At 42.0% G+C, this 13,068-nt stretch overlaps 2 protein-coding genes across 2 annotated transcripts in view; both read right to left on the bottom strand.

The window, feature by feature from the left end:
• Window positions 1-511: 511 nt before the first annotated feature.
• LOC308297422 (cystatin-like) lies at window positions 512-5,399 on the bottom strand (the record flags this gene model as incomplete). The annotated part of the gene is made up of 4 exons (XM_080740830.1): window positions 512-592; window positions 1,359-1,466; window positions 3,182-3,345; window positions 5,396-5,399. 4 exons carry the CDS (start codon window positions 5,397-5,399, stop codon window positions 512-514), a joined length of 357 nt encoding a protein of 118 aa, XP_080596956.1.
• Window positions 5,400-8,488: 3,089 nt separating this feature from the next.
• xpo5 (exportin 5) overlaps window positions 8,489-13,068 on the bottom strand; it is a gene marked incomplete at its 3' end in the record, with an annotated part of 29,606 nt that continues 25,026 nt past the window's right edge. The window contains exons 28-33 of the mRNA XM_080740128.1: window positions 12,904-12,966; window positions 12,153-12,244; window positions 11,108-11,215; window positions 10,596-10,733; window positions 9,413-9,577; window positions 8,489-8,629 (exon numbers count right to left, since the gene is read on the bottom strand). Coding sequence (XP_080596254.1) covers window positions 8,489-8,629; window positions 9,413-9,577; window positions 10,596-10,733; window positions 11,108-11,215; window positions 12,153-12,244; window positions 12,904-12,966 — 707 coding nt within the window. The remainder of the gene's footprint in view (window positions 8,630-9,412; window positions 9,578-10,595; window positions 10,734-11,107; window positions 11,216-12,152; window positions 12,245-12,903; window positions 12,967-13,068) is intronic.

Here is a 13,068-nt window from a genome sequence, read left to right as displayed (position 1 = left end):
AGACACTAGAGTTCAAAAATATTTTTAGTTTTTTGTCGCATTCCTAAGACAAAAATGGGATAACAATAAATTTACCCCATTCGTTCCAGATGGGGACCCGTTTCGAAACGGGTCCCCATCCGGAATCAATGGGGGTAAATTTACTCGAATCAAATTTTTGTCTTAGGAATGTGACAAAAACCAAAAAATATTATTGAACTCTACTCACCATGGCATGAGTAAGCCCCATTATATTTTCTGGCTATTCAAAATGGTGCACTGTGAGCTAGTAGATCTTTCATCTTGGGAAAAATAAACAAATAAGATGGAAAAAATGTTTACAAGTCCACCACTTGACATAGTTAATGTTTGAGAACCTGTTAGCCTACTCATTTGAAAAGAATAACTGTGCCACTGCAGTAGGATTGTAAGCCATTGGAATTTATTCATGCATTGCTTATACCAGCTGGCATAAATACATGATTTATCCATGTCAAGACAGACAGACAGACAAGCCTACATGACACTTCAATCAACCGCTGGACACAATGCAGTGTATACCGTAGTTCACTCTAAGTCCATCATAAAGCCTCCAAGGCACGAATGAACACATCTATAAACAGAACAAAAAAGGAGTTTGATCACATGGCGTCTGCATGTAATTTGGATTTCCAGCGATTTTCCTCTTAACACATTTGTTCTCTGCGAGCACAGTGGCGCCTTTCCAGGGGATTCGAGTAACGGTGAAATGGCATCGTAGTTTCTGAAATAAACAGAACATTGGTGGACGATATTCGGCTGTACTCTTCCACCACCAATATACTGTAAATCAGGGGTCTTCAACAGGGGGTCCGGGACCCCTAGGGCGTCAACAGAGTGACTACAGGGGGGTCCTCCAAATTTTTGTGTGATAGGAACTTGTTTTTCCCCCCCTTTCTTATATTAACCACTTGAACCCTAGCGTCCATATTCGGAGAACTTTAGCCAAAAATAGCAGACTACAAGCTCGCTGCGAGGTGTTGTGAGCTTGTAGATCGTCTATTTTCAGCAAAGAGCTGCTGCGAGGCGTTGTGAGCTTGTAGATCTGCTATTTTCTGCAAAGAGCTTTGGAGGGGGAAAAGAGCACACCAAGTACAGTGAAAGGTCAAGTTTATAAAGTATTGACCATTCAAGTGGTTAAATATCTGAAAACACACATTAACATGAATCCAAAATACACTGTTGATCGTGCTGTCAAACAATGAAACTATATCTATGAACAGGTTGTGGGGGGTCCCTGCTTCATTTCTCTCTCAACTAAGGGGTCCTTGGCCTGAACACGTTGAAGACCCCTGCTGCAAATGACTCCTCCTGGGGGGGGGGGGGTTGTTATCTCTTACCTTGGCATCAGGTTCCAAAGCACAGGGTTCCAGATCAACGGCGCTGCTTCTGTCACACAGAGTGCGTCCCAGCTGGACTTTGAGGATGTAATTAATACCCGCAACTACCTACAAGGAGAAATGGTTGGGTTAAGCATTTATCAGCTTTTTGTCGCTCGTAGCAGCGGTTCCCAAACGTTTTATCTCGAGACCCAAAAGAGAAATTAGACGTTTATGGAATTTCTTAAATTTGTTTGTTTTGTTTTTAAAATGTACACAAAATAATTTTAATGTAGGAAAAGAAAATGGGATTTTTACTCGAGCCGTGACTCGTGACCCATAAAAAGAAAATCGGTCCACGACCCACAAATGGGTCCCACTGTTTGGGAAACAGTGGTTTAAGATGCCGTGGTTCTCAGAGTGTGGTCCAGGGACCCTAAGTGCATACCTGCCATTGCCAACACTCCTGAATTCCTCCCCCCCCCCCCCCCCCCCCACTACTTTGCTAGTGTTCCGTGTTGATACTAGGTTTTCCACGACGAGTTGTGACTGTGTGATGTGAGCTTGTGGATTAAGTGTTTTCGATTTCGAAAGAGCTCAAGCGTTTGTGAGAGTGAGTGAGAGAGAGAAGAGACCCCGTCACTGGTGCTGCTGTCTGCTGGAGCTGCTACTCACTGGACCTCCAGTCATTCAGCGTGCAGCGCGAGGGCCAGTCAGATATGTATCCGCCCTGCAACGCTCATTTATCGGCCACAAACGTTGTCATGCCATGGACCTTCAATATTTACAAGCGACTTCGGCACTAGCCGTTAAGAAAGTATGAATGGACTCCCCCCGAACTTAAATAATTTCAGGTCGGGGAGCCCTCCCGAACCGAAATGAGTTACGCTCCTTATTTGAGTGTGAATCGACCCTTAGGTCTGTAACTCTGAAAGCATACTGTAACGACCCTGCAAGAGATCTGGGCGCAACTCGCTCCTCCAAGGGAGCTAACTCTCTTGGCGTTGTGGGTTGCTTGCCTTGTCTGCTGAGTGGGGGGCTATGGTTGGTTGGAGTGGGACTGCCCCACTCAGTCTGCTAAACGTTACTATAGGGTGTGCCAAATGTAGTTCTAAGAGCGGCCATTTCTTGGGTAAACACAGCCTTACACAGGTGTTCTGATTGGAGTAAAGCATTAGTTCTATGCAATCAAACAATTGAAACACCTGTGTTTTTACCCAAGAGATGGCCGCTAAGGACTACAATGACCGCTGGCACACACTATACAAACAGAACCAAATGGACAGTACATTTACTCAAGTAATGTACTTAGTACAATGTTGAGGTACTTTACAGGAGTATTTCCAATTTTCAGTATTTTTACTTCTACTCAACTAGCCTACATGATCTCAGAAGCAAATAGTGTACTTTTACTCCACTACAATTATTGGAAAACATGTTACTTTACTTGTGTAAATTATAATAACAATAATGCATTTTATTAATAACACACTTTACATTCATGAGAATCTCAGTGCTAATTGGTTATTAATAGCCTACAAAACATACATTAACCACTTCAGCCATATAGGCCTACATTTTGGCCATTTGAAAATAGTCTCCGAGCTCACAATGTGTCATGATGCGATGCATTGTGAGCTTATAGATCTAATAATTAGTCTGCATAATGATACTTTAATGGTAGGCTACTTTGTACATATTGATACTCACTTTTGAATAACGGACTTTTACTTGCAACAGAGTATTTCTACTGCACATTGCAGTAGGCTTATTTATACTTCTACTTAAAGTATTAAAGTAAGTAAAACATTCGAGTAATATTTCTATTTCCCACCACTGTTTACCTGAGTTTTGGCCGACGATATGTTGAGGATTTTGTAGGCCAGCAGGTCCTGGTCATTGCCGCGGTTGAACTCGCCCACCGCGAAGCGCGCAGCCCGGAGAACATCACCGCGGTTCGGCGACACGCGGCGCGGCGCGCCGGTCATGATCTGGTGGTGACCCGCACCTTGACGCACAGACACCACCACCACGGAACACCATGACACAACACACAGTGAACACAACAACAGGCTCATTTTGGATATATTGAAAGGTTATTCCCAGCTAGGCCAAGAAGAGAAGTTGGGTCTCTTCTCACTTCCTTCACAGGTGTTGCTAATGATACTAATGAAGGCTCTGTTCCATTCTGGTCAAACAGAGTCAGGGTGCTGATGTTGAGGATGTTGGCTCACTGGAAACACTCTGCTACACCGGTGGGTCCCAAAGTGGGTAACTTGGGGGTTCCAAATTACCCCTTAAAAAGATGTGTAACTCTGAGAGCATACAAGGAACCAAATCCATTTGTTATGGGAGTCCTTGAAGGTTTGAGAACCTCTGTGCAGCTACATGAAATGGAACAGCGCCTTCATTAGTATCATTGGTAACAGCTTTGAACTGGCCCACCAGCCACTTCTTCTTTGACTCATTTTAATAGCGTGCTCGACTTTATGCACGCGCAACAATGGACTGACTTATGAAATGTGGTGGAAAAAGTAGTACTACAAATCTTTACTGAAGTAAAAGTATCAATTCTGTAATGTAGAAATACTTACAAGTAAAAGTCTGGAATTCAAAATGTACTTGAGTAAATGTACAAAAGTATTGGTACCCAAATGGGGGTCCGCTCAATATGCCTTAAAGTACCAAAAGTAAAAGTAGGCTACTTATGCAGAATGTCCCATTTCAAATTTCCAAATGTAGCCTAGGCTATAATAATCTTTTGAAATATCAGATTTACAAGCTCACAATTTATTTTCAAATGTCCTAAATGTATACAGGGCTGAACTTGTGGTTTTGTAGCCTATAATCGAAGTAAACTTAGTGAAGTAAAAGTAGGCCTACAATATTTGGATCAGAGATGTAGTGGAGTAGAAGTAAAAGTACTGAAAATTGAAAATACCTAAAAAATGTACTTTTTACACCACTGCTTATGAACCACAACATAGAGAGAGAGAGAAGAATGTATAATCAATACACACCATTGTCAATACAGGTTTTATTTTAGAAACAGCAAAATATAAACGGCACTACGTTGTCATATTATTTTCTTATCTGTACACTTTTATTTTTTGTGTTTAACAAAATGAACACAGGTGAACAATCAACTACAGTAGAGGGAGGGAGCTAGGTCATTTTATTACATATATATATATAAAAAAAAGGAATTGAATCATTCACAAAATGTCATAGTAGGCTACTAATGGCCCCGGTTCTAGACCAATTACATTTTGGGGAAGTTTGGGGCTTAATAAAAAAAGACGAAAATACAAAACAAAAACCATATATGAAACTAAAACATTGTACCCCTCTTATTTGACATTGTAACACTACTTTAGAAATGCTTATCGATATACTATAGTCTGTTTCCTTAATTGCAACCGTAGGTCGCTACTTAGAATGAAAACCTCCAGCTCATGTCTGTCACACCTCATGCTCTTCTGACATCACAATGATGTGATGTCACATTTGACTTCGGACAGTCAAACAACCAAACCACTTCCACCACCCTTCTGTGTGTGTGTGTGTGTGTGTGTGTCTCCATACACGGAGCTGACTATCATCACCGGGATCTCCATATACAGTATGAAGATCACGACACTGACCTCATCAAACCCTTGATAGCCATACATACAAACTCCAGATATAGCTATATGGATACGGATATATATATATCGAACTATAAATTAGGTAAAATCGATGTCCATCTGTCTGTCTGTGTTTACGTCATCCAATGGGAAAGCCCTTGAAAAACAGAGTGACGTCATCAACGGGGTGATGACGTCACCATCATTACATAACATTTTGGACAACCAGACTATAAATAGTTTCACATCATATCTTACTGTAAAACGATGTCAGTCATCTCCATATTTGGGAAAGTATGGCCACATTTTGTCCAACTTAAACCAACCAACCAGGTCTGTGATTTCTTTTTTTTTGGTCAAAGTTGATCCCATGCCAAAGTGCCAGCGCTCACCCAGCAGTCTGCCGCCACCCAGGCGAATGCGCACACACACCCATGTACGAGTCGCTTACTGGTATTGTATTACTGTTGACATTGATTGCAGTACTATGGCACCCTTTCAAGTCTTATTTTCCAAATTCCAACATTGCAGATAATTAAAAATGTAAGTATTTTAATGTCTATGGTTAGGATTATCATAAAATATGGTGTGGGATTATAGAAAGTAAATGATATCCTATTCACACCTGCCACACATTCTCTCGAAGTCTTCAAATGACATCTTTAAGACTATCTTTATGCATTTTGCATTCTGATAGTTCGGCCTATGCAATGTACCGTAAGTGTTAAAAAGGGGGGCTATTGCTAGTCTACACCAAATCTTTGTCAAAAATAGCAAGCAACCGACAAACCCACGTTGTGACATGCTGTGAGCTTGTAGATCAGCTATTTTCGCCCTATTATATGGCCAGAATAGGGATAGGGTTCACGTTGGCTTGCCACGGGAGAGGCTTTAAAAATGGTCAATAACAGATTTGCTACAATCTGGATTTGTAATATGTAAATAAATAAAAACTGTAGACATCAATGGTCATCTGGCAGGAAAAAATAAAAATCACGACTGGATAATTGTGTCCGGTGGGGGAAGGGAGGTGATGTGAAATGTAGAGCAGTACTTCTTAAAGTGGGACCCCCAGGGGTCCTTGAGGGAGTTCCAGGGGGGTCCCCAGCTAAATCATAGTTAGGAACAAAATGGACCCCTATGGGTCTGCAACTCAAAGAGCATACAAATGGAACGTTGATTTTAAAATATAAATTGGGGTCCCAGAGATATAAATGCAATTAAATGGGGGTCCGTAGCCTAACGCAAGTCAAGCTGGGGGTCCTTGAAATTAAAATGGTTGGGAATCATGCTTGAGCCGTAAAACTCTTCTCTTATGGGGGTCCCTGGCATTTCTTTTCAAATGGGGCTCCGTGGGCTAATAAGTGTCTACAGGTCTGCATTTAACTTTAAAGGATTAATTCACCCCAAAATGACTTATTTTCTATCCATTACTCAGACTTCATGGATATTTTTTTGTTTTTGTCGCATTCCTAAGCCAATAATTTGATGCCAGCGGTTCCAGCAATGGGAGACATAAAGGAGACTCTTTGTGTCTCCATACAGAACCACTGTCATCAAGTCTGCATGGGGTGTGTAATCAATAGAAAAATAGTCCCTTTATGCCCTTCATGGCATAGGTGTAGGTTGGGTGTGAATTCACGAGGAACACATCAAATCCAAGCCACAATATAAAAGGAAATGCCTCCCATTTGTTTGTTAATTGTGACTAAACGCTGATTCATACTTTCGTCTTACGACACAGCATAAATTAAGTATGAGCCTGCACATAAAAAAAAGAAAAGAAAAAAAATGACAATGAAAAAAAAAAACTTGACTAAAACATAACGATCCCTTTAACAATGAAGGAATGTAGGGCTGGTGTGTCCTTTTTTTTTTCTTTTTCACTGGAAGCAGGAGTGTCCAAAACAAAAACGATACATTGTATATAAAAGAAAAAATAATAATCTATGACTAACTGAAACAATTTAAGTACAACATACAGTAGTGAACTCCTTTCCTTTTTCTTTTGTTTTACATTAGCTATTAAGTTCACCACTAGTTTGTTTGTTTTTCCACTAAGTCATACGAAATTCATCTTTTTCCTTAGATCAGTCAACTCCCATTAACAGACCGCGCTGACCAAGTTAAGTGATATGTTCTTTTGGCACTGAACTGCAGTTTGTAGTCAGTGTTTGTGTGACCGGTGAAGCATGACCATGAACAACACATGAACAAAGAGAAAAAGAAAAGGAAAATGCAATTCCTGTCTTCACCAACTGAACTGTATAAGACAGGGGGACAAATGCAGTATTATCTGGAGGTAGGGGTGGGCGATATGGAAAAATACAATATCACAATATTTTCCCAAGCTGTATCACGATACACGATTTTATCACGATTCTTTTTCACGTTGGTTTTTATGTTATTTTTCAAGTTACTTAACAAAAACTAGACTCTGGGTTCCTTTTGGGAGGTCTAAATTGAACAATTTACAAGTATGTAACTCTGACAGTATACAAATGAAACCAAATCCATTTGGTTTCATTTGTATACTGTCAGAGTTAAGTGGAGACTTTGACATTTTAAAGTTTGAGAACTACTGATTTAGACCAAAATGAAGGTTTAAATTGAATTCTGCAATGAATCTCTGTATTAACGATTAAACAGGATTAAACAGGAAGGCTCCCTCAATTCTATCACGATATACGATACCTCTGAAAAGGCATATCGTGGAGACATTGTATCGTTGCAACGATAATTATCACCATATCGCCCACCCCTATCTGGAGGCATATTACAACAGTCACACCAAAAAGAGACAGACGCTCATTTTTAAAACCATACTAGAATAATATCAATCGAAAGGAGCGATTTGTACTGCTTCTTCCAATTCCAGTTGTACTAAATGGTGATGTTAACGTGTAGGGTTTCTTCGGCTTGTCCTTTGTATGGGGATTTCATATACCTGAGGTATGCTTTGTATATCCTTCAGGAGTAGATAACCCAGCTTTAGTTTGTGCACTCACAGTCAAGTCATGTACGTGAGGTGTGTTTCTGGTGGTAACAGGATAGGTGTGTACCTCAGTGTTAAATAGGCAGTTTTTCCCAAAATGTTAAAAAATAAAATATTTGGAAAATGTTATTTCTTTTTTTCTTTTTCTTTTTAAAGTAAAGTATGCATGATTAGACCATGCTTAAGCATTCAGCAATTAAGGTCTAATATTTCTAAAATTGCTACAAGACCTGTACATTCAGTCATTTTGGGGCATAAACAAGAAATTGAAGGATAAAATCAAGATGTACAGTGCATATTCTCATCGTGTATACTTTAATTACATTACTTAAATATATATATTTTTTCTTTTTACATTTTGGGACAAAATAGACAATTTGACATCGAGGCGCCCAGATGTCCTGAGTGCCCACTTATCCTGTATCCTGCCTGCTGCCCAATTTGTGTGTGCGCGCGTGAGTGTGTGTGTGTGTGTGTGTGAGCTTCTGCAGTCCAGTGTGAGGTCTTTCATTCAGATGGTCCGTGTGCTCCTAAAGGGCGTCCTGGTCGGGGGAGAAGAGAGCTGCCAAGCCGAATTCAGTCAAAATCTCTTTCTCTGGCTTGGACTTTTTAAAGAGGGACGGCAGATTCCGGATATGAACCTCCTTTCTGAACTGCTGGCACAGGGCTTTCTACAGGAGATCAGAGTTTTACAAAAAAAAAAGAAAAGAAAGAGAAAGAGGGGAAAAAAGAAGTTAACAGAGTAAACACAGTCGTCCAAGATGGTAAAGTACAAGCCTACCAGGAGGAAGAAGAAACTTTGTTAGGTTGTACAGCCCCTTTGAGTTACTGTACAATTTTCTCTGCCTAGAACATTCAATTTATGACACAGCCCCGAAATTGCAACGCTGAGCAGTGAATTACAGCATTATATCCAAGACTGTTTGTTGAGCAGTCGACAGCAACAGTTCTCAAAGGGGCCTTTTCCACCAAAAGAACCTTGGTTCCAGAACCAATGCCGGTTCAACTTTCTTGGAACCTTGGTTCGTTCTTGTAAACCGGCTTGCGTTTCCACCAGATTGAACCAGAGCCATTGTACCACAGTTTAGATGGTGGTTCACTGGAAAAACAAAGGCTTTTGTGGTTCTGGTTCTGAACCAACTTTTACGGTTCAGAACCAACTCCGGTTCTTGGTGGAAAAGCTCACCTCTGGTTCATCCCATTTGCCGGTGGAAAAGGCCCCAAAGAGGATTCCAGGAACCCTCTGGGTTCCTTTAGGAGGGGGTTCTAAATGGACCCTTACAATTCTGTAACTCTGACAGTGTTCAAATGGAACCAAATGTACCTATTCCATTTGTACACAGAGTTTAGGGGAGACCTTGAAATATAAAAGTTGGAGAACTATTGGTCTATGCTGCAGGGTGATGGCCATATTAGAGAAACACTGCCCTCTAGTGTGTGGATCATGACCGTACCCCCACAGTGCCAGCTATGAGTTTCCTGAACTGGTCTTTCCTCTTCTTCTCGCCAACAGTCTGCCCGTTGGGGTCCAGCAGCCTGTTGTCGTACTGGTCCAGGGCCTCCACCGTGATGTTTGGGATTTGCACCATCACCGCCCTCAGCTCCATGTAGCGCGGTCGCTGCACAGGGACACACATGGACAGGGGAGGAAAGGAAAGTTTATTGTAGACAAATGTAGTATGTTTGTTAACTCATTTACTACCAATGATGAGATATGACGAGCTATTTTAAAAAGCCTTCTGTGCCAATGTCTTGACAGATGAATTTTTTTGTTGCATTTAATCCAACATTACGCTGCTGTTTATCTGCTCAAAAAGTAGCGAAGCAGTTAAAAACTGTATGTAAAAAAAAGGATCTGCATTGGCTCTCCAGTAACATTTTCCTGATCCTGCCATGTGTCCTGATAAGGTTTTATATTAAAAAAACGTAGCTTGCAGGCTGCGGCAGCAGCGACTGAAGAGAAAAACTAAAATTCCCGCAATCGCATCGTCATCATCATCTCATAGATAAGCAACATGCCAGTCTCACCAGGTTCTCATAGATAATAAACAACAACATGCCAGTCTCACCATGTTCTCATAGATAACCAGTAAGACTCCCGGCTCTCCCGGTCGCTCCTAGCCGGAGTTACGGCATTTTATGTGAGCTGCAGTGTAGGGGGTCCTCCACTGGGGGCACCACCACTTTTGCATCCGTTCTGGAGCACCAGGAGTCGGTGGTCCCCGGGAATTCCCCGTGAGCAGCCCCGTTGGGGTGGTCATTTGGTCATTTTTGCACATTTGGGTTTTTTTTTACATCTGGGGGTCCCCCAGGGAGCTGGGGGTCCCTGTAGCTCCGGGGGTCCTTGGAGGTTGTAGTTTGGCAGGTAAGGAGTGTGTGTGCAAAATGTGGCATGGATGGGGGCAACGGTTGTGGAGATATGAGCAGGGGAAAAGTGTGACTCACTGACTCACTCACTGACAGACAGACAGACAGACAGCCTGTGGAGGTTTTGGTAGTAAATGTGACCTACGGTCGCAATAAACAACAACATGCCAGTCTCACCAGGTTCTCATAGATAATAAAGCAGTCTCACCAGGTTCTCATAGATAATAAAGCAGTCTCACCAGGTTCTCATAGATAATAAAGCAGTCTCACCAGGTTCTCATAGATGACCATGGCCAGCTGGGACAGGGCAGAGTTGCAGACCTCGTGCTGCCCGTGCATCTGCAGGCCCCTCAGCACGCTGGTGAAGAACCATGTGACCGCCTCAGGAAGCAGGTTGTTGAACGCCACCTGGTGAGCACAAGGTGAAAAGAAACAGGAGAATGTACTGTATTAGAAAACGAACTATACGGACTAAGTAAGACATACCTGACGGCTCCTAATATTGTACTTTTACTCCACTATAATTATTTGAATACGTTAGTTAATAGTTTGTTTGCCGATCACTTTAGCCCTATTTTATACCTAGGCTGTTTGAAAATAGCCGATCAACAAGCTCACAACGAGTCTCATCGCGACTCGTTTGCTTGTAGATCTGCTATTTTCAAACAGACCTACAGCAGCAGGCCTACAGTACAGTAATTGACCAACCTGACGTAGCAGACCTACAGTACAGTAATTGACCAACCTGACGTAGCAGACCTACAGTACAGTAATTGACCTACCTGACGTAGCAGGCCCCAGCACAGCATGGAGGCAGAGCGGTGACAGTTGCTGGTGTCTTTCCATGACAGAGAGGTGAAGGCCAGGGTCAGCAGATCCATATAAATGTCCTGGGCAGAGGAACGCGGTCAGGAGAAACATTTTTAAGCGAATACATGAATATGTTTTTCCAAGAACCCCCAAATTGACATGTATTTGGCCGCAAACCCCCATCTGAAGAGGTTTTGTGCCAGGGACCGCCAAAAGAAGATTTATGTTGCAAAATCGAAAGAATTACAAAATGTGACTAGGCAGGGAATGTGTAATTGCGTATTATAGTTGTGTTCTATGTGTAACATGATGGTATTGTATAGTTAACGATGTGTTCTATGTGTCTAAGGCAGGGGTCTTCAACATTTTCAGACCAAGGACCTCTTAGTTGAGAGAGAGATGGAGCAGGGACCCCCACAACCTGTCCATAGATTCCATATAGTTTCATTGTTTGACAGCACAATCATCAGTGTATTTTGGATTCATGTCAATATGTGTTTCAGATATTTAACCACTTGTGAACCATCAATACTAAATACACTTTACCTTTCGTTTTCCCCTCTACACCAAAGCTTTTTTGCCAAAAATAGCCGATCTACAGTACAAGCTCACAACGCCTCGCAGCTATTTTTGTCTAAAGTTCTCAGAATATGGACGCGAATATGGAAGTGGTTAATATAGAAAAGGAGAAAAAAAAAGTTTCTATCACTCAAAGATTTGGAGGACCCCCTGTAGTAACTCTGGGGACTCACTAGGGGTCCCGGACCCCCTGTTGAAGACCCCTGGTCTAAGGTAATGGTATTACTGCTTCCTCTGGCTGATAATGGCTTTGCAGCAGAAGAGGCTGAATAATACATGACACTGCTGCTACGTCTGGCAAGTTCGCTTGACTGAAGAAAACGTTGAAGGCAAAGACAATGCCAGACAAACCGAGGGATATGCTGAGTGGAAGCCTCTAGGTAACTGTAATCTACAGTACGCCAAACATGTGTCGTCATCGTGGTACTGTAATCTGACCTCATGTTTCAGCAGACACTTCCCCAGCTCGGTCAGTTCATCTGTGGCGTGTGCAGGAGCGGGATGGGACGATTCCATCATCATCTCTTCATCTACAAGCGTGTGCACGCGCACACGCACACACCATATTACCACAAGTTAGAAACTGAATCTAGAAGTGCACACTAGGGATGGGACGATATGAACATTTCATATCACGATTATTGTGACCAAAGAAATCGCGATTTATAATATTATTGTGATAATCAAAATATCCCCAATATCCATTATCCTGGGGCAGAACATAAATAGCAGATCTACAAGCTCACAACGCGTCACGTTGTGAGCTTGTAGATCAGCTATTTTTTGGCAAAGAGATTGTATCAAGTACGTATGTTATAAGTACATTTTACCAATAGAGGGTTTACCGGATATGGAGCTCGGCAAATAAAAGGTGAATTGATCCCAGTGCATGACAGAGGACGATTTCACGATAAAGTAAATCTCCACGATACGATTTATCGTGAGTGTTTTTTATCACGATAAACGATAATATCGCTTGTCGTCCCATCCCTTGTGCACACACATTCACCACATAGCACAAAACACACAATAAGAAACTTCATGTAGAAGGACACACACACACACACACACACGCGCACGCACACACACACACACACACACACACACACACACACACACACACACACACACACACACACACACACACACACACACACACACACACACACACACAGTATTCGATCCTTACCGTCTCCTTCTTCCTTGTTCCCTCCTGCATGTTCAGGCACTTTTCTGGCGATACAGCTCACAGCTAGAGGGAATGGGACAATGTTAGGACATGATAATAGCAACACCATGGCTCCCGTAGCGAACAATGTTAGGTCTGTGAGGTCTGATGTATCCACGAGTTTCC

This window comes from Nannobrachium achirus (genome assembly GCF_963921795.1).
Source record: "Nannobrachium achirus genome assembly, chromosome: 13".
Lineage (NCBI taxonomy): Eukaryota > Metazoa > Chordata > Actinopteri > Myctophiformes > Myctophidae > Nannobrachium > Nannobrachium achirus.
The sequence above is the reverse complement of the archived record's forward strand: the minus strand, read 5'-3'. Positions and strand labels throughout refer to the sequence as shown.